Source organism: Squalius cephalus (assembly GCF_949319135.1).
Source record: "Squalius cephalus genome assembly, chromosome: 8".
NCBI classification, from domain to species: Eukaryota; Metazoa; Chordata; class Actinopteri; order Cypriniformes; family Leuciscidae; genus Squalius; species Squalius cephalus.
In genome coordinates, this window is record NC_137129.1 from 32,232,079 (window position 1) to 32,255,944 (window position 23,866).

At 36.3% G+C, this 23,866-nt stretch overlaps 1 protein-coding gene across 1 annotated transcript in view; it reads left to right on the forward strand.

Annotated features, from left to right (window-relative positions):
* Positions 1 to 1,070: 1,070 nt before the first annotated feature.
* LOC307163474 (fibrocystin-L-like) overlaps positions 1,071 to 23,866 on the forward strand; it is a gene marked incomplete at its 5' end in the record, with an annotated part of 49,217 nt that continues 26,421 nt past the window's right edge. The window contains 36 exons of the mRNA XM_079879510.1: positions 1,071 to 1,137; positions 1,308 to 1,385; positions 1,547 to 1,691; positions 2,498 to 2,609; positions 2,703 to 2,760; positions 2,867 to 2,960; positions 3,060 to 3,113; positions 3,190 to 3,263; positions 3,353 to 3,395; positions 3,493 to 3,563; positions 3,649 to 3,759; positions 3,856 to 3,945; positions 6,307 to 6,572; positions 8,629 to 8,720; positions 8,880 to 9,039; positions 9,189 to 9,324; positions 9,450 to 9,593; positions 9,751 to 9,905; positions 10,025 to 10,135; positions 10,323 to 10,481; positions 10,585 to 10,706; positions 12,825 to 12,985; positions 13,235 to 13,401; positions 13,620 to 13,755; positions 13,985 to 14,139; positions 14,650 to 14,772; positions 15,099 to 15,204; positions 15,288 to 15,395; positions 16,560 to 16,721; positions 17,020 to 17,141; positions 18,400 to 18,532; positions 20,382 to 20,574; positions 20,730 to 20,872; positions 21,032 to 21,136; positions 22,351 to 22,539; positions 23,570 to 23,740. Of these exons, the coding sequence (XP_079735636.1) occupies positions 1,071 to 1,137; positions 1,308 to 1,385; positions 1,547 to 1,691; positions 2,498 to 2,609; positions 2,703 to 2,760; positions 2,867 to 2,960; positions 3,060 to 3,113; positions 3,190 to 3,263; positions 3,353 to 3,395; positions 3,493 to 3,563; positions 3,649 to 3,759; positions 3,856 to 3,945; positions 6,307 to 6,572; positions 8,629 to 8,720; positions 8,880 to 9,039; positions 9,189 to 9,324; positions 9,450 to 9,593; positions 9,751 to 9,905; positions 10,025 to 10,135; positions 10,323 to 10,481; positions 10,585 to 10,706; positions 12,825 to 12,985; positions 13,235 to 13,401; positions 13,620 to 13,755; positions 13,985 to 14,139; positions 14,650 to 14,772; positions 15,099 to 15,204; positions 15,288 to 15,395; positions 16,560 to 16,721; positions 17,020 to 17,141; positions 18,400 to 18,532; positions 20,382 to 20,574; positions 20,730 to 20,872; positions 21,032 to 21,136; positions 22,351 to 22,539; positions 23,570 to 23,740 (4,516 nt within the window). The remainder of the gene's footprint in view (positions 1,138 to 1,307; positions 1,386 to 1,546; positions 1,692 to 2,497; positions 2,610 to 2,702; positions 2,761 to 2,866; positions 2,961 to 3,059; positions 3,114 to 3,189; positions 3,264 to 3,352; positions 3,396 to 3,492; positions 3,564 to 3,648; positions 3,760 to 3,855; positions 3,946 to 6,306; positions 6,573 to 8,628; positions 8,721 to 8,879; positions 9,040 to 9,188; positions 9,325 to 9,449; positions 9,594 to 9,750; positions 9,906 to 10,024; positions 10,136 to 10,322; positions 10,482 to 10,584; positions 10,707 to 12,824; positions 12,986 to 13,234; positions 13,402 to 13,619; positions 13,756 to 13,984; positions 14,140 to 14,649; positions 14,773 to 15,098; positions 15,205 to 15,287; positions 15,396 to 16,559; positions 16,722 to 17,019; positions 17,142 to 18,399; positions 18,533 to 20,381; positions 20,575 to 20,729; positions 20,873 to 21,031; positions 21,137 to 22,350; positions 22,540 to 23,569; positions 23,741 to 23,866) is intronic.

Sequence of the window (23,866 nt, forward strand, 5' to 3'; positions counted from 1 at the left end):
CTTTAACAGGTATGTGAGTCTTAATTTTGGTCAGTGTGAAGTTTGAATTTTTTTCCACTTTTCTATAATTCTCTCTCTCTCTCTCTATAGAGAGAGAGAGAGAGAGAGAGAGAGAGAGAGAGAGAGAGAGATGTATATATATCGTATATATATATATATATATATATATATATATATATATATATATATATATATATATATATATATATATAGGGAGAGAGAGAGAGAGAGATGACAAAATATATCATTACATATAAAATACATAAAATACACCATACAAAAACTATATTTGCACATTGATTACCTTTGATCTAACACTTCAATAATTATCATGTATTTTTTACAAATTCTGTCTGTTTTTATTTTTATTTTTTGCCTTTACTTACATGTTTTAATATACTATTAATACATTAGCAAAACTTAGCCACTCAATATTTAATATTCAGTTATTTTAATTACCACAATAAAGTTTTAATTTTATCAAATTGAACTATAGGCCTAATAATAATAATGTTATTTCAACATAATATCTCGTTACTTCGACATAATATGTGTGCGTGCAACAAGCAAGATGTGCATTTGTAAATCCGGTGACATGGATGCACTGATTTTTATTAATAAACTAGAGTTTTCTGTGTCAGTGTCAGCTGCAAAGATGAAGCTGACGATCGCCATCTCAGTAGTGAACGAACGCGCCTATGGAGAGAAATGCACATGGATTACAGAGTAGCCTATTTCTTTTCGTTTTGAATTGTTTCGTTTAAATACATTTAAAGAGATATACATAACGAGATATTATTTTGAAATAACGACTTATTATGTGGAAATAACAAGGTACGGTGTCTTTTTTTTTTCACCATGTGGTTCAGGGCTTCCATATAATACAGCCTGAATATAATTGCTTCCAGAAATTATTTTTGTGGGTGCTATCGGGGTGCTTTGGTCTTTCTTGGGGGTGCTGAAGCACCTGCTAGCCCCTCCCTAGCGCCTATGGCTATATGTATATTGTTTTTGCAGAAGGGATACAGTAACTGCAGGCGCTTTGTTTTGAAGCGCGCGAGTCTGTCAGGATGAGGCACGTGCGACGGGAGCTTCACCTGCCGCTCACAGTTTGTATTTTACTGTGGAGTTCCGCAGGTACGCGCTGGATTTATCTTCCACTTGTATTGTTGTTTACCTCAGTCATTCTGAACGTTTTGCTTAATTTCATATCATTGTTGTCATCCTAAAAGCGTTACAGACATTCGTACATTAAAATGAATAGATTTTAGTGAGTAGTGACTAACCTATTAACTCCGTCCTGACAGGAGCGCAACGTGTCAACAAAGTGACCCCATATGTCGGAAGCGTCAATGGCGGAACGAAACTCACCATACAGGGGCAAGGTATTTAAAAAAAAAAAAAAAAAAAAAAGGGGGAAAAAAAAGCCACCAGTAGGCTATGCTTTCAAATGAATCCCAACATTCTTTTCTGATTTAGCATATTTTGGCTCTATTACGGTTTAAGTGCTTTAAACAATCTCTAATAGCGTTGGTGATGTTTTCAGGTTTTGCTCAAGCCAATCAGTTCAATCTCAATGCCAATGACCCAAACTTCGGCAACAGTGTGACGCTGGTGTCCCGAACCAGATCTGTTCCCTGTGATGTCGAGAAAGACTCCAGTCACTCCAATCAGATCATCTGTTATACAAGGTAAGCAATCTTGATAGCTTTATCTTGATTGTAGTCATTGCATTGTATTGAATGGTGCTAGAATTAATATTACTAATATTATTTTTTTTACATACTCTAAAGCAAATGGCATAATGGGATCGGGCATATTTTTGAAGGAAGGAATGTAAATTTGGACTAATTCCTTAAAATGAGGTGAAATTAATCAAATCAGTGGAATTAAATAAAACTGGCATATATACTGACTTCATTTTTTTTAAATCAACTTCCCCCAGTCAGCTTTGTACATTTACTTGTCCTGTAGGAGAAATTTGCACCCTCATGTTGTTCCAAACGTACGGTACTGCGGTAATGTGACTTGTTTTCTTCTGTGAAACACAAAAACACACTTTTTTTTTTAGGAATATCTAATCAATAAAATGACAATAAGGCCATTCCATAAGACTTGTGTGCTATATTCCATGTCTTCTGAATTCAAAATTATTATGTTTTTTCTCCTGAAAATGTTCCCCTCTCCTTCAGCTCCCAAATCTTATTAATGCAAATTGAAATGAATATTTTCAATTTTGCATGAACTTTCCTCTGTTATTCTAAATTATACTATTATTTTATGTATTATAAAAAATATAAAAACATTTTTAAATTCCTTTTGCATTTGATTGTATAACATGTTTATTATTGCAGACTTTTGTCTGTCATATTTGTGTGTAAATGAAGAAGATATGCACATTTTAATTCTTTGAGATGGCTGTACTGCACAATGTTATGTAAAATAATGATAGGAAAATATGTTTTTCTAAATAAGCTGTATATTGCATTATATTCAGAGCTCTGCCAGAAGATGACTATGAGTTTCGGGTCAATGTGGATGGCGTGCCAATTCCTCCCAGTAACATTTGTTATGGATATCAGTGGTATTACGGGTGGTGCATGTTCTATGTAAGTGAGATGGACATCGTTGTACTAATACATATACTCATATCTTCTCAAAATATTACAATATATTTATAAAAACATGCACTGCTTTCACAGAGCCGAACATACTATACACCTAGCATTCAAAGTATGAGTCCACTCACTGGTCCCCCAGGTAAGTTTTGATAGTTTTTATCATTACTCTGCTGCTTTGGTTTATAAAAAAATTATAAGTACCTTTCACCAAAAAAACAAAAAAAATTAAACTGAATGATCTTAAGGGACTGTGGTGACACTGCGGGGAAGAATCTACACTGATGTGTACGGAAGCAACACGGACAAAAGCTCAAATGGCCTGGATGCAAGATTTTTAAGGTCTGGACATATTTAATACACAACGGAAAAAATATAACTGTATGTTAAAAATATTCAGTCTTGACATAAGGTGTGTCTGAAACTGTTTTCTTTGAACAGAGCGTACATGGGAGGCATGCCTTGTGAACTTCTAAAGCCTAATTCAGATGAAAAGTAAGTATTAAGTTACTAATAAATGTAAACATTAAATGTGAATGCACCCTCCATAAATACACATACATTTTTTCAGGTATGGCCTCTCTTTGGATTCTGAGGGCAGTCAATGGGGATATATGAGCTGTAAAATGACTGGAACGTATGTTGGTGAGGACACGTTATTATTAAAACATTCAATAATTATTCATTCACTATAGATTTTTGTCAGATTAAATGTCATTGTCTTTGGTTTTCAGGTCATCACAACCTCAGTTACATTATCGACGGTCAATTTGGGAGGTCAGAGAAGTTTGATTTTACTTTACTAAACTTTACATCAAATTCTCTGCATGCTGTTAATAGAAAAGTAGACAAAACACATATTTTCTTTTTTTAGGAGTTTGCCAGACTTTGGGGTTTTCAGCATCTCAGCACTGAACAAGCTTGCCATGTTCCAGACATACGCAGGTGTGGATAACATTTATTCTTAAATAATGGAATTGCCTGCACAAAATCAGATTTGTAAAAAAAAACCTGGCCTGTTCTCTTTCAGAGGTGACAGGAGTTTCTCCCTCTGAGGGCAGCATATTGGGCGGCACATTACTGACCATTCAGGGACGTTACTTTGATGAGACTGACCATCCAGCCATGGTGTTAGTAGGAGGTAACCCTTTGAAAATCAATATTATATAAATTATTTATAAAATAAAATACAAATATTTTTTCAAATGTATTTTTTTATTATCATTTTCTTCCTTAGGTCGTGAGTGTCAGATTCAGAGTGTATCAAATGGGAGGATTGTCTGCATAACACCTGGTTATGAAAGAACCAATATGACAGTGTTTCCTGGTGAGAAGCTTATCTGAAATCAGATCTTTATGGTAATGTAATATTACTGTATCAAACTTTTCCATAGACACTGTTGGCACGGAATTCTGCGCTCCACACGCGAGAATATTTGACTTTGACACTGCTGAAGTGTCACAACACATTATCTCAAACAAGAACATGATTCTCTTTTGGCACGTAACTGATTGTCTCTTTTCAACAGGACATTGTATATCAGAGGCTCTCACATAATTGACAGCAAGGAAACTAGAATTTTAACATTTCTCTCTTTGATCATGACATAGGCTAAATCTATCTAAACCAGGGGTTTTCAATTCCAGTCTTCATGCCTCACCGCTCTGCACATTTTGTTTCTTTTATCTGACACGCTCAGTTAAGGGATGGGTTCCATTCAATCATATGTGTGCTGCAAAGTGTGTTTATTTTCATATTAAACATCACAACATACATTTATCATTCAGTTTAGGGCTTTTGAATTTGACAAATTAGATTAAGTGAAATGTATAATTAGTTCATGTATGTGGATACTATATAAATAAAATAAAATAAATATTTATATGGATTTTATACACACGTATATTAAATGAATGTATGGTCATTTATATTACATTTATTTTAAAAAGTAAATTGGCATCAAACCTTAAACTCTAATATGCGTGACTTGAGTTTTGTCTGTGTTTGATGACATTGCAGGGTGTTGCGAATAAACACATTTTGTTAAGTAAAGTGCACTTTAACTGATATCCTGTGCTTCGGGAGTAGGGAGCAGTGAATACTGTGTAGGGACCCTGTCAATCGGGACGCACATGAGTTGAGTTCATGGTGCTCATATAAACTGTGCAGAGGGGGGAGGCGCAAGGACTGGAATTGGAAACCCCTGATCTCTATTACGGGGCTGTTTACAAGACACCGTTTTTAACGTTAAACTTCTTATGCGTTTTACCCGTTCATTTACACGACAAGGGCCTGGCAGCAGAATACAACAATTTAGTCGCTGATCCGTGTGAATGGGGATAGCTATGACAATGGTGTCTTCTGTACGCGAAAAAACTCAAAGAAAAAACTTCTCTGTTTTAAGCATTTCGTTGTCCTGTAAACGTACCCTAAATCAATAGCTGTAGCTGGGTTTCCATCCAAGCAAATCTTTTCAAAATTTGCAACAAAAAAAAAAAAAAGAAAACAAACAAATGCAAATTAGGTGTATTTCGAGTTGCTGACGGTGGTATTTATAACCTAGTAACCCACAGTAAATGATTGTTTTTACTGTTGATACCTAACATATCAAGGTAGGTATTGCTTATACCTAACATATCAAGCCATGGCATTCAACAATTTAAGAAAAAAATTAAAAAGATGAAGGCTCATTAGCCGCAACGCGGTGTGCGGTTACCTGTTTTAAAATGCCTAAGCCATGATTAAATAAAAGCTTTTTATATTTTCCCTAAATTCTCGAGTGCCTTTGCTTGATATGTTTTTATTACATGGCTTGGTTGAATTCTAATGTAGAATGCGGTCTGTTATTTCTTGATAACAGACCGCTGCTAAGTATAACACACCGTTACCATGAAAAACAGAGCATTGCTATGGACGCAGGATTCTAACCGTAGAGACGTAACGGACTATTTTCTTTAGCGGAAGCAATACAATCGTTTTTAAATCAATAAACTCCTGTTTAAATCAATATTTTGTGTCAAATTATTGATTTATTTGGTAGGTAGCCATGTAATAAGCGGGATAATGTAGAGCGAGGCGGTTGTTATATCGAATACAACCCCTTCAGGCTGATTCAAGACCCCTCCACTTCGCGTCGGGGTTCTGTTCAGCCTGTCGGGGTTGTATTCGCTATTACAACCGCCTCGCTCTACATTATCCCTTACATACAGTATATACACCCGCCTACACCCAGAGGGCACCGGGATATGGATTCTACACCTCACGCTGCACTTCTTTTTTTGCATCCCTTGTTTTAGATAAAACACCATCAGCGGAAACAGATGATTAGTCACGTGGGTTTAATGTTCGCTACATCAGAATTTACTCGGCAAATGCGTTTCCATCTCCATTCGCATTAGCACAAGTCAAAAACCACCTCAAGCAAGCGTAAACCTTTTTTAGAATTAAGGGATTTATTTATTTTTTAATTTTCATTTCCATCACTCGTTTATGACGTGATACTTCAGTGTGCGCATAAAAACAGGGTAACATAGCTTGTGATTCATTTATTGACCAGGAAAAGTTTTTTCATTTAATTTCATGTCTCCTTTACTATTTATAACATTAATTACACATGTAAAATGTACAACACTATAAACAGTACTGTCCTGATTGTATTGAGTGATGATTAAATGATCATGTTTGTAGGTGGCAGAGGTTTTAAAATGGAGATGTGGAACAGATCTTCTCCAAACCTTCTTGAGGACGTCCTGAATTATAATTCTAGTAGGCCTGGATACTCTGTCCAGTGGGTGGATTCGCTGTCCTATGTTTGGCCCAATGAAATTGATAACTTTGTGGCACGATTGAGTGGTTTCTTTGTTCCAACGGAGACCGACAACTACTATTTCCGAATCAAAGCAGCTGACCGATGCCAGCTATATTTCAGCAAGACAGGTCTTCCCCAGGATAAGGTACCTGAATTATTATAATTTTCATTTCATTTTATATTTTCCATAGTTATCAATGTAAGTTAATTATAAATGTGAGTAGGCATTTACTCATCTCACTTGCAAAAAAAATAAAATAAATAAAACGATTCAGTATTACTCAAAATTAATAAGAACATTGAAATGCAATCTCAGAACATTATGACACCTGCAATAATAAAATTTATTACATGGCTTGGTTGAATTCTAATGTAGAATGCGGTCTGTTATTTCTTGATAACAGACCGCTGCTAAGTATAACACACCGTTGCCATGAAAAATAGAACGTTGCTATGGACGCAGGATTCTAACCGTAGAGACGTAACAGACTATTTTCTTTAGCGGAAGCAATACAATCGTTTTTAAATCAATAAACTCCTTTTTAAACGTGATAGTGGGATAATGTAGAGCGAGGCGGTTGTTATAGCGAATACAACCCCGACAGGCTGATCAGGACCCAGACGCTAAGCGGAGTTATTTAAGTTATCTTCACTTCATATATCATATTGATCGCTATAACAACCGCCTCGCTCTAAATTATCCTGCTTTTTACAAGGCTACCTACCAAATAAATCAATAATTTGACAAAAAATATTGATTTAAAAAGGAGTTTATTGTTTTAAAAACGATTGTATTTCTTCCGCTAAAGAAAATAGTCCATTCCGTCTCTACGGTTAGAATCCTGCATCCATAGTAATGCTCTGTTTTTCATGGCAACGATACTTAGCAGTGGTCTGTTATCAAGAAATAACAGACCGCATTCTACATTAGAATTCAACCAAGCCATGTAATAAATATATTTATTATAAATATAAATATATATTTATCTATAACAACCCCCTCGCTCTACATTATCCCTTACATATTAAATTACACATACTTTATGTAATTAATCTCACTTTATTAACCAATTAAGCAAAAATGACTTAAATGTCACGTTTGTTTCATTTAAAAAAAAAAATATTGCTGAAATAAGCGTTTTGAACTTTCTTCTTCTGCATCCTATTCTTCTTCTTCAAATGGCTGAACAGCTAAAAGGTGTGTTTGAGCTGTGCTCTCTTTACAGGCATGGATTTCATTTTTTAATATATAAGCCTGAGGCTTATTAATTTCCCTTTTGGTGTGAAATGGCCTTTACATTTGCCAAAAAAAAAAAACTTTCTTTTTTTGTTATTAAAAAGCAAACAAGCAAGCCCAGCCAAGGTGAAAAAGTAACCCAAAAGTAAACACAATTAAGTAACACAAGTAGTTAGTTTTAGGGAGTAACACAATATCGTACTGCCTATACATTTAAAGTTACTAAAGCCTGACCGCACATTGACTTGATCAGTTACAAGGCAGTTTGTGACATAAGAAACACCGGCAATTTCAAACGTCTTTTTTTCACTGTGGTTTCAAAAAGAAAATACTCAGCAATGGTGTTGACTTATGAATTTGCACTTGGGTTTGTTTAAAGCATATTAAATACACCACACAGACATAAACTACATTAAAAACTTTTTTTTTTTGTTTCTTTAAAAAGTTTTAAAGAAGTTTAATTTTACTGTAAAGCAAATGTACTAAACTAAATATTTTATTTTATTTTATACTAAATATATATTTTATAAAATACATTAGACACTAAAATTGCTATAAAAAATCACAGCCATATATCTAACCAAGCTGTGTTCCAAATTTGAAGTTGATATCACAAAACTTGAGCCTACTAAGAGGTTTTAAAGTAACACTTCCATGGTAACACAATGTCCCATTTCAAAACTGGTTTCACAGGATGCATTTTGAGTGTTTATGCTTTCGATGATACCTGATTTTTAAAAAAGCACACCCACTGTTCCGCTACAGCCTTTACAGGCTTACAATTCTAATACAGTATATGTAATATTTTTGTAAAATGCAGTGTAACATTTTAATTTTAATATGGAATATTTGTATAAAATGCAGTGTAATGTTTTAAATTTAATATATGGAATATTTGTATAAAATGCAATGTAAAATGTTTAATTTAATGTAAAGTTAATATTTTTTATTATTATTATTTCAGGTTAAGATTGCAGCACAGCCTTACCAAACAAGCAGTTTCTTCAGCTATAGCACTCAGAGGTCAGATGTCATGCGCTTAGAGAAGGGAAAACCGTAAGTGAAAGTTCCCAAATAATACATAATGATCAAAAGTCATCATAAATGTATGTTCTAAATAAGTCTTTGTGTCATTATTATTGTTTTATCCAATATACCCCAATATTGGATATAAAATCATTTTTTGCACATGAAACATCTTTCAATGTGCTACAGGTACTACATAGAGATTCTAGTGCAGGAGTATGTATACTTAGCATCAGTGGATGTGGCCTTTTTCAAAGAGATCAGCCCTTTCACTGCCCAGCAAACAATTGAAGCTGTTAATGAGAAACAACAGATTAACGCATACTATGATATAGTACCTGAAAAACAGGTAAGTGAGCTCACAGATGCACTTCAGGGAGAGGAAGGGCCTTAGGAATTCATTTTCTGCACTGCACCTGCATAAACTCAATAAGTCTCTGTAAAGAGCTCCTCTACCTACTATGTGCATTTTATTTTATTATTCTTTTACTGTTTTAGGTGGTTCGTTTCGGGGGGTGGATGCCAATAACCCCCATCAACGAGGTCCAGACTCTGAGAATCAGCAGTGATTGTTTCTTTCTGAGCAACTGTGAAAACACATACTACTTCCTGGCATATGGAGATCTTAAAACAGGTGCATTAGTTCACACAGCACTATAAATTCTCCTAATTTTTGCATTCACGCTTTTGCACTACCTCTAGAGGCGTCTTTTTGTTTGCATGTTTGTAATGTTTACTGGAGTTGCTTGCATGTTTTAGGGCCGATCCCAATAAGTGCATCAGCGATGGAGTTGGAGAACGCTCTGAATGATTTGTGGACAATTAAACCAGACAGCGTTACAGTCACAAAGCAAGAACTGGACAATGAGTCGCTGTACAATGTGACATTTAACTCTAACAGAGGTGAACTTAAAAATTATTTTTTACCACATTTGATTACATATTTATAACAATGATTCTTATTTTTGTTATCAGTTATTAGGATGTTTTATGTTACCGCTTATGTTGTATACAACTACAGTACATTTAAGAGTATTTTGCAATATGTTTTTTTTCTCAGGTGACTTTAAGGATCTTGATTACTTGATCATGGACTCAGATACTAACATCACAGTTACTGAGGACGTGAAAGGCCAGGCCAGCATGGAGACGTTCACACTGCTGTGGGATGGAGTTCCGTCCCTCCCTCTGCCTTTCAATGCTTCTGCAGCGGAGGTTTTTGTTTGTTTTATATTTCTTAATATTTACCATAGAATAAAATGATAGCCATTACAGTCCTGTGTACAAACAGTTTGAATGCTCTCTTGAAATATTCCTTCTCTTTTTTATTAAAGGTGCGTTCAGCACTAGATATGATGATCACCGCTAAATGTCCAGCAGAGATTCCGACCATGGAGAACACTAATGTGAAATTTTTCAGAGATTATGAGACCACCACCACAGGGGTAAGCAAAGCAGATGATCAAGTACTGTATGTTCTACATGCAGAGGACATGCCTACTTATTTCAAATCAAGTCAAGTTTGCCTTGCAAATAATGTGTGACATTAGGTATAGTATTATAGACATCAGTTATCTTGTTGAAAACATCACCTTTTGGTCCAGTTTTTAGAGCTTTCTCCTTATCAAACAGTTTTCAGGTGATCTAAGCCGCAGAGGGGTCCGGGTCACTGATTCGGAGGCTTTCTGTGGTCGCTGGTCTCTGAAGAATCCAGAGATTCTCTTCAATGTCAATGACATTACAGCATCCGGAGCAATCTACAGCCCAATACTGCTACAAACATACAGCACTGTAAGCTCCAACTAAACTTCTCAGTATCTCATCCTTACTAATGGATTTTTCTCAGTATATGAACTCTTCAAAGATAAAAAATATGTTATATATTTTTTTGTAGCTCTGTTTGGCCTACAAAGGGCGTCTGGTGAATGAACTGGGAATATTGTTCAGTTATATGACTGCAAATAATTTCCGGGAAGAGAACATACGCATCTCTGTGCAGTTTGACTCAACGGATGAGTAAGTTTAATCTACTGAACATATAGCAATCTTTTGTCTTTCCTTTAGAGGATTTGTCTTAATTGCTTATGTGAGAACGTCTAGGTTACTAATGTAACCCCCATTCCCTGAAGGAGGGATCGGAGACTTTATATCGATACTGATGAATTGGGGTCTCGCCTGGGAGTAACTAAACGAGCTAATGGACATTGGCCAGTGAGATTTGCATGCCGAGTCACACCCACCCGAACATTACTCACTTCATTCATGTTTTGCTGTGGAGCCGAGACAGGATCCCGGCCATTCAGCGGTGGTTTAGGGCTGTGGCAGAAGGGACATAATGTCTCTGTTCCCTCCTTCAAGGAACGGGGGTTACTTTAGTAACCTAGACGTCCCCATTCAGTCAGTCACGTTCAACAATACTGATGTATTGGGGTCCCTATGGAAAGCGCCATAGCCACTGAACTGTGTAACAAGTGTCGGAGATGCAGATGCTGGCAAGCTATAGCATGCCTTTATGGTAACTGCCCTCACATAGTAGGAACCTACCCAGTGCCCCATGTCAGCCCAAGGAGAGTAGTCCTCCATACCAAAGGGATGGAAGGGACAGGGCTTACTCTGGGGATGGTCATAGCTGCTGTTCCTCTATTGTGACATTTCACGGTGGGGGAAGAGTGCTTCAGAGCTCAACTCGCATTGCTTTTCAGCCAAGACCAGTGTTGTTAACACTGGAGAAGTGTACCCAGTCCAATGGAGAGGGAAGCTACGGAGCATGAAGGCTATCTTTATAGATGTTATATTGGATTTCAAGTTTTGTCTTCCGCCACATGCATAGCTTTTCTGCATTGTCTTTTCATATTTTGCAATGCATTGTACCCAACACACGGGAAGAAACCAGTTCCACTCGGAGATTGCACCACATAAATGCACCGCAACGGCACGCTCCACCTGTGGAATGTACACGTAAAACTTGGCGGCCCCGCCATTGAGGTATAGTGAGAGTTGAGTAGGCAACAGAGCAGCTTCGGGCATTAAAAGGTGCCTTCCACGACTTCTGAACCTGCTCATGAACCTTCGGGAAGAAAGGCACTGGGACCGAACGAGGCTGTGAACCGTGCGTCGCACCCAGGAATCAATCATCCACGTCCACGAGCGCTCGGTGAAGGGTTCCACTCGAGCCTGATGCCTGCGACGGCCCAGGCAAGCATGGCCATCAACTCTGAATCTGATTTGGCATGAGCAACCACCCCAGAGGGGGGCTGCTCATCCTCATCCTCTCCAGAGGACAAAAGCCCACTTTCTGATGCAGGGATCGACATCCAGTCCTCATCCGGAGCGCTGAATGAGACACAATGTGCCCCACAAGAGGGACCCACAACATCAGTCGGCAACTCGACGGCTCATGGCACACTAGAGGAGTGGGAGGTCCGTGGGGGTTGCAGTGAGAGCATTTACCATCCATTTACCATCCACATATGCTCTCTCAGCATGCTCTCTGCCCAGACATGTGAGACAGCGATCATGGCCGTGAGATGAAGTCAGGAACCGACCACATCCAGAAACAAATGGACGCAAAGGCATCTTTATAAAGATACTCGCTGCCCATGCTTGCTCTTTTAGGAAATCTTCTCTGAACGCTGAAGTGCTGAGGGGTGAAACGCTGCACTTCTCCGTGCACAGCAGGCTGGATATGAATCACCGCTGGATGCGCCCTCACACCGGCAGAGAGATCTCCCACGACGAGCTGCTTCAAAGCAGATTTCGGAGATTATCTCCTTTTTAGCGATTAAAATTCTGTTTGCTCTTTATAGAAGAAATTCACTGTTGAAGATGAATTGAATGAGCGATCGCTGTCACAACTGCTCTGCTCCGAAGCAAAGTATGAATGAATTGAGTAATGCCGGTCATATTTATACCTGTATGTCCGAGTGTGTGTGACTCGGCATGCAAAACTCACTGGCCAATTTCCATTGGCTCGTTTAGTTACCACTTGGAGGTGATTGGGCTCCCAGGCGAGACCCCAATACGTCAGTATCGACGTAACACCAAACGTGACTGACTGAATGGGAACAAAATTATACCAATATCAAGGTAATATTTGTTGTGAGTATAATGTAAAATTGAAATTGTCATTCTCAGGTGGAACTACAAGTGTGTGGATCTCCTGAGTTCTATAGAGACAAACTACATAGGCTCCAACTATAAACTTCTTCAGTTCAGTGTGTATGGAGTGGCAAACTCTGTTTACTTCATAGATGCTGTTCACATTGGACGTGCAATGACTGCTTTGGATTCTAATGGTGAATAGGAATTAAGGAATTAAGTTAAGAATTTAACTTTGAATGGTGGAATGGATGTAAATATGCTGGATAATATATATGATAATTAGGCTATTATGATATGATGATAAAAGCTATTATTAATAATTAAATCATTTAAAATGTTTTTTTTTTTTTTTTTTTTTTTTGTATTTGAAAAGATTTTTACTTTTATTTTTATTTTGAAATGCTATTTTTAAATTGATCTATTTTCTCTATCCATGTGTTCAGTTATAATCCAGAGAAGAAGACCACCTGCTCTGGCCAGTTCAGGACTTTTCTTTTCAAACATAATTGTGAGCAAACAAGCAAATGCTTCACATGTCAGCTATGAGATCACCGCGACACCTTACAACTGTGGCTTTGGTGTCCCACTGTTTGAAATAGGCTTTCTGAAGGTAAGTTAGAGTTAAAATGGAACTTATTCTACAATGACTGTTTTGAAGTGCTGGATCTTTCTGATGTCATAACAAGTGATGGTTGACAACAAAATATTTGCTTGTCATAAGATCTGTCATTTGAGTTTTTCCTGCCGATTGTGTGCACATAATTGTGTTAGATGATCCATGTAAGCCTTCCATGTTCTCAATCTTCAGTCTTCATTTATGTCCAACAGAAGATGCCAAACAGCACAAGAGACCTACTGATTCAAAGCCAAGGGAATGCCACTGTCACTATTATGCGCCCTCAGAAAGCCAGCCCCCCTCTTACAGGAACCTTTAACGTTGAGTTCTTAGCCCGGCGTGTTGAAGGTAAGCTGTGGGTTTGTCTGTTACTTTTTTTTGTAGCTGCTGGAAATAACTGAATAATTTAATACATGGAATCTTTCACAGCAGATTCTTGATGTCGGACACTGTTAATCATGTCTCAATTCCAAAATGTACTTATTAGAATAGCGAACTAGACTTATTTCTACATAAACCACAATCTTCTAAGAGGTGATCTGGGTTTTCATTTGTTATGTGCATTGTGTGTTCTCAGGCCTGGCGGTAGACATCAGTGCTGCGGACCTACAGTATGCCCTGCAGGGGATCCCAGAGCTCGGCCAGCTGCAGGTGCAGAGATATGGAGACTGTAGAGGCTACAGCTGGTACATACAGTGGCTCACCATCCCTGGAAATCAGCCTCTGTTAAAGGCAAGAAAGAGTTCAGAGTGCTATTACAATAAAATGAACTGGGGTTTGCAAGACAGCAGGGGAACTGCTTATGAGAAATGGTAATGGCAATTTAAATAAAAGTGTTTGGTTAAAAAAATTAAATGTGCTAAATTTAAAATCAAATGTGTACAATTAATTAAAATATATATCATAACTTAAAGTCAAAATGGAATGATGTTTGCAATCCATTTTTACTTCTGCAATGTGAAATATTTCAAAGTGAAAAAGATATTAAATAAAAAAAATAAAATGGGGCCAGTCTTGAGTATCAATATCTTAAGCAGAATTATTTCTGAAGGATGTGCAGCCTTGGTGAGCATAAGAGACTTTGAAAAACCTATATATATATATATATATATATATATATATATATATATATATATATATATATATATATTAAAATAAACTTACCAACTCCAAATTGATATCTTAATTTACTTTTCCTTTCATACATGGCTGAATAAATTTTTTTTTGATAATGTTAACCAGATCAATGCTTCCAATGTCATTGGCGTGAACCCTTCATTGACATCATACAAGACCGAGCAAGGAGGCCTCTTCAAACAGAGAATTATGGGAGACTTTCTGCGCGTGCCCACAAATAAACCACAGGTGCTTTTCTTACTCACTGCTTTTGCTGCAATAATGTTTTTCCAAACTACATTGTTCATATAAAGGCTCTTCCTCATGTTACCTGATGGTGTGTATTGTGTGCAGAATTCAATAGTGCTACATAGTGGGTTATGGCTGAACTAAAGAGTTTTTTTTTTCTATTTTAGTACTGTGTTGGGTCTCCTAATATAAATGTAAACTTAAGTCTAGTGTAATAACTTGGTCCTAAAGCAAAACCAGTTGAGAAACCATGGTTTAGGATGTCTAATGACAGAAATGTATTTGTATATTTGTATATACAGTATATTTGTGTGCTTATCTTTAAGGTGGAAGTTTTCATCAATGGTATTCCATCACGGTGCTCAGGGGACTGTGGTTTCACCTGGAGTGAGCCGAAGACCCCAAGAGTGATCGGGATCTCGCCTATAGAAGGTAGAGTAAATGATCAGGTCTTGCATAAAAGCTGTCATCTCCATTTATAATGGTTTATATTACTGATATAACTTGTCTTTCAGGATCAAGCAGTCTGGGAACAGTTCTTACCATAACAGGATCTGGTTTTGATGGTGGAAACGTCACTGTAAAGATTGGAGATGTGGAATGCTCTGTTCTACATCTTACCAGTAAGTCAAAACCCAGTAATGGTGAAAAGCTGTATTCAGATGGCATGTCACTTTTTGTTAAAAGAATGTAAAAAAAACATCACATCATAGGTAATTTTTAAGAAATATTAAGATATTGTCATAATTTACTCACATAAATGTTGTTCCAAACCCGTATGACTTCTGTGAAACACAAAATTAGACATTAAAGTTCCCCTATGCTTTAAAATTAAAGGTTCCTAATTTTTAATTTTGCTATTTTAAAATTTCCTCCAACAATAGGTACATGCATCCAAGGTCAAAAAACACTTTAATTTTCTCATAATATACATTGCACGTCACCTAATTTCTTAAATAGTCTGTAAACGGTTTGTTTGAAGGTTCAGTCTCTCTAAACCCCTCAATTCCGTAAGCTCTACTCTGCTCTGATTGGTCAGACGACTCAGTCTGTTGTAATTGGACTACAGCTTACAGCATGTGTTGGAAATGAAACACCTATGACCATATCTGAATTTCAGCTCCGGAGGCTTTGTCAGTGCTTGATACACTGTTATATGAACAGTAACGATGGCGTCGGTTTTTACGTATCAATTTAAGCATGAGTCCTCATTCTTTGGAAGTGCATGCAAAGTGGATTTGCTTTTGCAGCGCGGAAAACAGCATCTTCTCCACGTCAACAACACGAACCAGCCAGGGCTCTTCTAAGTGTCAGCTTCAACTAGTGGAGGGTGGGTCAAAGTAGAGGTTGTTCGCTGATGAGTTGAGCTCAGAATCGATTATTTCTTTTAGGAGACAACAACTTTTTTTGTTGTGCACTTTGATCTTTCAAACTGCAGACCTTTTACATTCACAAACAGTTATATTACACACTACATGAAAAGTTATATTCAAAAAAGCATAATAGGGGTACTAAGAATTATACTAGTCAAGCTATGAATACAAAGCTCTATAAAAGTATCATAAAAATGGAATACAGAGCACAAGTCTTCAGAAGTCACTTGATTGCTTTGTATGATAAATCACTATTCACTCCTTTTATTTTTCACACAACACAAAACATTTTTAGGTGAGTAAATGATGAGAGAACTTTTATTTTTTAGTGAACTTTTCCTTTATACACTATTTAAGTGAACTATTTCCACTATTTACCACTATTTAAGTTCAAATGATTTATTTGTGTTTCAGATACTTCTATAACCTGCCAGGTCGGTCCTGCAAGTGCAGGTGTACAGCCAGTCTCTCTGAGTTTCTCTGTGCTGGGAAATGCCCAATACCAAAGTAACAACAGCTTGTTCACACATCTGTTAGGAGTGACTTCCATAAACCCCATAACAGGAAGTGTAGCAGGTACATGTAGCATTACAATTATCTACATACAGTAGAGTGTAATATATATACTGTATACTGTATATATATATATATATATAGTACCACTAGTAAAAATGCTTATATTTCATATTTTTAAAATGATTTTTTTTTTAAATAAAAACAGAACAATTTAAATGACAAGTTGAACTGAAACATTAATTTCAAAATAGAATTTGATGTGTCCAAAATCTGGTTACCGATGTTATCCCAACATATCTTATGACTGTTACTTACAATTAGTGATACTAGCATGATCTTTTTTTGTATGGCTTCACAGGAGGGACGATTCTGACAGTGTCAGGCTATGGATTCAGTAATGATACCGCTGTCACCATTGGCACTCAGCCATGTAACACTATAGAAGTGGAACTTTTCCAGCTGAGATGCCTAGTTCCAGCTGTAAGTGAAGAGTTTGATTTACCATGACGATTTCCAGAAAATAGACAAATTTAAGATTCTAAATTGGTTATAAATCTTTTTAAATGTGTGATATAATATTAAATGTATTATTAATAATATTAATTTTTTTTTTTTTATTAGTATTATTAACAGACTCCTATGATTGAATTCACTAAACAATTGCACCACTTTAAATGGAATTGCATTTAAAATATTTCGCATCCCCATGCTCCACAACCTGGCATTTAGAATTGACTTGAAAAATGGGAAATTGTCACATGCAAATTACATTTAGTACAAAAAAATGTAATCCATGAGTGCATCTGGTTAAAATAAATAAATAAATAAATAAAACTATGGGTGCTCCAGAAGGGGAACAAGACACAAACAATTATAGGTTGATCCTATTGCATAGAAGAGATAATATTCCACATCCAGGCACTCACATAGATTTGTATCTTTTAAAAAGCCTTAATTTCTACATATTGTAAAACTCCAATGCATATCGGCCCAGATATGCATTGCTGTTTTTATAATATGTAGCCCTTTTTCATATGTGAGTGCCTGGATGTGGAATATTATCTCTTCTATGCGATGGGATCCACCTACAATTGTTTGCAATCTTAGTGAATTTCCCCCATTAAAAGGATTGTTCACCCATAAATGATAATTCTGTCATTAATTACTCACCCTTATGTCGTTCCACACCCGTAAAAGACACAAGTGCTTTGTTTACAAAAAAAACCCCATAATCTACTTTATTTACAAAAATATGGACCTGCAATCCAGTTGGGGGAGCACCACGACGCATGAATGTTGTGTTGACTCAAGAACGGATGTTGTTCCGTGAACGTGCTTTGGATAATATTATTTAGTAAATATAGAGTTAAATTATGTTTTTTTGCGCAAACAAAGCATTTTGTGTCGCTTCATAAAATCCACTAGAGTCACATTGATTACTTTAATGATGTCTTTTCTATTGTTCTGGACCTTGAATGTGTAAATTGCGTTGTTCCCAATGGAGGGATTGATAGCTCTTGTTTTTTTCATCAAAATATCTTCATTTGTGTTCTGAAGATGAACGAAAGTCTTATGGGTGTGGAACAAAATGCGGGTAAATAATTAATGACAGAATTTTACATTTTGGGTGAACTAACCCTTTAATGTATCCCACCTCCCCCCTTAAAAAACTTATATGCTGTACAATATTGAATCCATGAAACCTTTATCCATGAATCTTGTGGATGACATCAATCAGGGGTCAGAAGGTGAACGGACAGTAACACTGACCACGGCAGAGATGACAGCAATATCAAATGGCTCGTTCACGTACAGCAGCACTCTGACGGCCTTAATCACATCTGTGAGCCCACAAACTACAACAGTATTCGGTAAGATATTTTTTGACCAATTCAGGGCAGATATGTTTAACAGTCCATGTATTCCCTGGGGACAGAACCCATGACCTTAAAACATTAAAGAAGCTGGGCCCTTTTCATCAGACATTACTTCAGACCCAGACTGTGACATTGACAAGTAGCCTGAATTGATTTAGATGTTCAAAAATGTTTTTCAATACATATACATCTACAATACATCTTATCAAAATTGGTGCCCTATAGTTGGTCTCATTCTATGTTTGCAAACAGTCAACAACTGATTGTGTTCTGATGCTTTCATGTTGATTACACCAATTCTGACCCTACCATCTGAATGTTGCAGCATAAATCGAGAATGTTTTTACAATCTTCTGTTGACCAATTTTGGTGAGCCTGTGCGAGTTGTAGCCTTAGTTTCCTGGTCTTAGCTGAAAGGAGTGTCACCCAGTGTGGTCTTCTGCTGCTGTAGTGTATCTGCTTCAAGGTTCGACAAATTGTGCGTTCAAAAAATGCTCTTCTGCAATCTTCGGTTGTTGTAACAAGTGGTTATTTGAGTTACTGTTGCCTTTCTATCAGCACGAACTAGTCTGGCCATTCTCCTCTGACCTCTAGCATCAACAAGGCATTTTCGCCCACAGAACTGCCGCTCACTGGATATTTTCTCTTTTTCAACCATTCTCTGTAAACCCTAGAGATGGGGGGGGGGGGGGTTGTGTAGATCAGCAGTTTCATAAATACTCTCAGGATCGGCTGATTGGTGGATCATTTATGTACCAGTTAAGCCCCGCACATAGACCGACATAACTGCTGAAACCGTATAATAGTCAGATCTTTTTCACTGTCACACCAGGTTTAAAACCAGCGAACAGACCACATAATCTGTTTAACAGTTCCGACTTAATTATGAATTAAATTAATAATATATGTTCAGTTATAGAAAAGAAAGTGCCCTAGATAAACTCCTGATGGTAAAATTTCCACTGAGGAGGAAGTTGAAAGAAGACATGCGTCACAACATGTTTTCTTTAGCAATCATTTGTATATCTTTGCACGTCTCTTTGATCAACGAGGACCACACTACTAGTTTTACAATGCAATGTGAACCATGTCTTATGTTCTTTTTTTCAAATATATTAACGTTACCGCCAAAATAAATTTTTACTCAGTTTGCGAGTGTCCATTTCGGACCATTTATGTAAGAAGGAAATATTGCGTTGTGATTTTGATCTATCAGCTGCCTTTATTCCAAAAAGCCTGTAGTCACGGCTACCCTTTGAACTGCTGATAGCAACAGAAGGCTTCAATTTCGAGATGTACGTGACAGAAATTCTAGAAACTTTCAACATAATTAACCCATAAAAAGTGTCCAACTTATAATTAATGAAATCCACTGCTTTCATATTCAAATTAAACACTGGTTAGCTTCTGTTCTTAGAGTGACATGACAATGAAGGTGGAAGTCATGGGATACAAACAAACAAACAGGTAGAATCACATTCAAGTGTCAAGTGTTTCTTTCCCACCCCATTGTTCTGATCTGCATTTTCATCTTGGTTACAGCAGTAAACCCCCAATAAGCCTCCAGACAAAGTTCAGCTAACAGTCCTTTCCAGCACTTGTGTACACGCTAGATAATTCCACTGGCTTTAGCTAATGTCACGCAATCAGAAAAGCCAGTTTGGCTGTAGTGAAGGACAATCAATAGCGTGATGTTTCTTAAAAGGACCTGTCAATAACACTGAAATCTGCTCTAAAGACTCATTCAAATTTGTATCGAACTTCCTCATTTTCACCATCCCTCACAATCGTACAAGAACAACGATTAATTTTACCCTGTTTTCATTGATTTTTTTTGATAAAGGGGACAGGATTCTCACCATCTTGGGCACAAATTTTGAGGAGCAGGCTAATGGCAGCTCTGTTTTTATTGGTGAAGCTGAGTGTGAAGTGCTGCAGTGGACCAATGAAAACATCACCTGCCTGTTACCCACACTTCCCCCAGCTATGTACAATGTCCGTGTGAGAGTCGGAAACCAGGGTTACACCTTAACCAGGTCTCATATCACTTATTATACACCATAACATCAGATTTCAAACTATGTAAATAGTATGCTACAAATGTAGAATGAATTATGAAATTGCATTTACAATGAAATTTAATCATAAGTGATTTTTTTAAAAGTGATTAAATGTTTTTTTTTGTTTGCAGCACTGGCGTTAATACCACCATAAAGTATGTTCTAGAGGTCACGAGTTTTTCTCCATCTCTGGGGTCTTTGTATGGCGGAACCACCATCACTATCAACGGCTCCGGGTTCAGCCCTGTCGCAGCAGAAAATAATGTCACTCTAGGTAAGACAAGACTACAATGAACCAAAAAAAATATCAACATTATTTTAAAACTACAGTTAAAGTACTTTGATTTACTCTTTGATATTTAACAGTGTATTACTGAAACCAATCGTTTCCAGATCATTTAGTACAGTAGTCACAGTTGTGTGTTTCATACAGGGGACACACAATGCCGAGTGACAGCCGTTTCAGATCATCAGCTTGAGTGTGTGACCCAGTCTAGAGATAAAACACTCACCGTGACGAACCAAGGTTTCCACCCCGGTAATATCTCTTTACTTTTATCTCTTTTTCTGTCACGCACAAAATACCTGAATATATCAGAGTCAGTGAAACAATGGCTGTCAGCACATTGACACAGACTTATCAAATACACTAGAGCTGCCAGCAAAATCAAACAAACATGATATTCCTTAGCACTGATTGAGCGGAAAAATGTACACTTTTCTTTAGCTTGTTATGGTCCATGAAAATCTTGACATTGTTAAAGAATAGCATACAAATTTTTCAATAGCATTGTATGCTAGTGAGTGTTCGCTTAATATGACGTTTCTGCTCTGTTCATCAAAATATTTTTCATTGTAAAAAATATATTCCAGTTTTCCCTCACAATCAGTGCAGAACATATGAAAATGTATTTTCACTGATCACGGATTCTGATATTTAAATTCATGGTTCCTGAAGTCATGAAACTTCTGCAATATCGGGGATTTTTTTTTAATACCAGACCTGGATAAGTCATTATATTGTAAGAAATAAAAAAGTAAAGAAAAAATGGTAACACTTTAAAATAACTTCACATTTGTTAACATTAGTTAATGTATTTGAGTAATAATAAAAATAACAATAAATAATAACAATAAAGGATCTTTTTTTATAGCATTTATTAATATTGTTCTTAGTTCATGTTAGTTCACAGTGCATTGTTAACTAATGTTAACAGATACAACTTTTGATTTAAAAAAATTACTAGTATAGCAAATATCGAAATTAGCATTAATAAATGCTGTTGTACTGTTTATTTTTCATATTAATGTACAGTTAAATAATGTTAACAAATGAGATCTTATTTTAAAGTGAAAAAAAAAAACAAGCAACAAAAATTATGGAAATTAATAAAGTTTTAAAACGTAATGGAGAAATGCTGGAAATGAAAAAGGAATGTAATGGAAATAAAATATTATAAAATATTAAAAGGTCATGAAAACCTTGAACAAAGAAATTAACAAAATCTTAAAGTAATGGTAATGAAAAAGTAAATGTAAATGGTCCTGAATAAACTATTAAATATGTGTTCTAATTATAAAGTATTTATTTAGATATACCTATAAAATGATTTATCTAGTCTGGAAAATGTCCAATATTGTATATTATCCAATATCCAATAAAATATTGTATATTGTCATAAAATATGCTTGTGTGACTACATGTGCTTGTTTGCCCACTTGCATACAGTTAATAACATCATATGTGTTCAGTGTACGGTCAGGGTTATGCCTGGAGTCCCTCTGGGATAATAGCCTCAGTGGGGGACACAGTGGTTTGGCGTTGGGACGCACCAGCTTTTGTGCCCGGTCTGAGCTACAGGGTCTTCAGTGTGTCCAGTCCCAGCAGCACAGACTATGATGGCATTGCTTTCAGCAGTGGAGACACAGGAACTGCCAAAGGTACAAAAACTACTATCTTACAACCTGTGTGTTAAACCTGCTCATTCTAATTTACATTAAGCAGACAAACAACTACTCAAACTGTTTGTGAGAACAACATTTTCCTGAACACCATTTTGAAAACCAGTCCTTGCTTAAAATTGTACATTTTCTAGTCTCATTCTTATAAAGAGACTCTATGTAACTAGAGGAATCAAAAAACACAAACCATGAATATTATGTAAATAATTAGATAGTGTTCATAATATGCAAGTTAATTCATAAATATACTATTTGAAATATAAATACTATTAAAAAAAGTGAAGTGCAAGATATCTTCATAGACAAGTGAAGCATTTTTTTTCAATTTGCCTAAGGATTGTTATTTTTTGTTATTTTTTGTTTATTTTATTTATCAGTCTAAAGTTGCTTTCCTAAACACAAATTAGTTGCCAAACTTGTTACTTTGGAATAATTTGTATGGTGAAAGTATCTATACTAATACATTTGAATTGAATTAATAATTTGCAATTCTACACAGGAAAGATTAACAGTCTGGGAGATACTATTTTGAATATATATATATTTTTTTTTTACTTTTTAAGCTGTTTCTTACTTTTAATTTTAATGGGTGCCAGCTTGAAAGTTTTATTTATTTATTTTTGTTCACATATAGTACAATAAATTGACTCTGAAACAGTGTAAGTGGCTTTTGATTGTCCTGATCTTTGTGACATTAGAGACTGGTCCCCGGGGAAATGTGATTAAATACCCCTGATCCAGACAGGCATTTGCTTCATGTGAGAGTCTCAGATTTCATGAAGAGTAAACCCAAGGTGTCTGCTCTCTAATTAACTATAATTACAACATAATTACACAGCAGTCATTGAGCAGAAAACACTGTACGTTGCTATATTGCTAGACAAACATAACAAATGCCTTTTAAATGTAAGTTGTTATTCCTGTAAAGGACAATGAAAGCTGGAAGTATGACGCTAGTTTGATTGAGGAGGAAAGAAATCTGATCTTGTTGTGTCTGTTTTATTATTAGGGTTTTTCGCCTATCGTTTCACATCTCCTGGAGTTTACTACTACAGCAGCGGTTACATTGACTCTGGCAAACAGAAGACACTGCAGGGAGTGGTGACTGTTATGCCTCTGGAGAAAAGCACTGTTGGGCTTCAGGTGTTTGTGACAGGAATACAGGCCTCTATGAATATAGGTACAATTACAACCTATATTCATAAGTAATTTAACTCAAAATTATATTTAAAAAATTTGAAATTTCAGCATAAGCTATAGTTTTTGGGTAAGGAATTGGAAAGTAAAATCATCCTAATTGTCACTT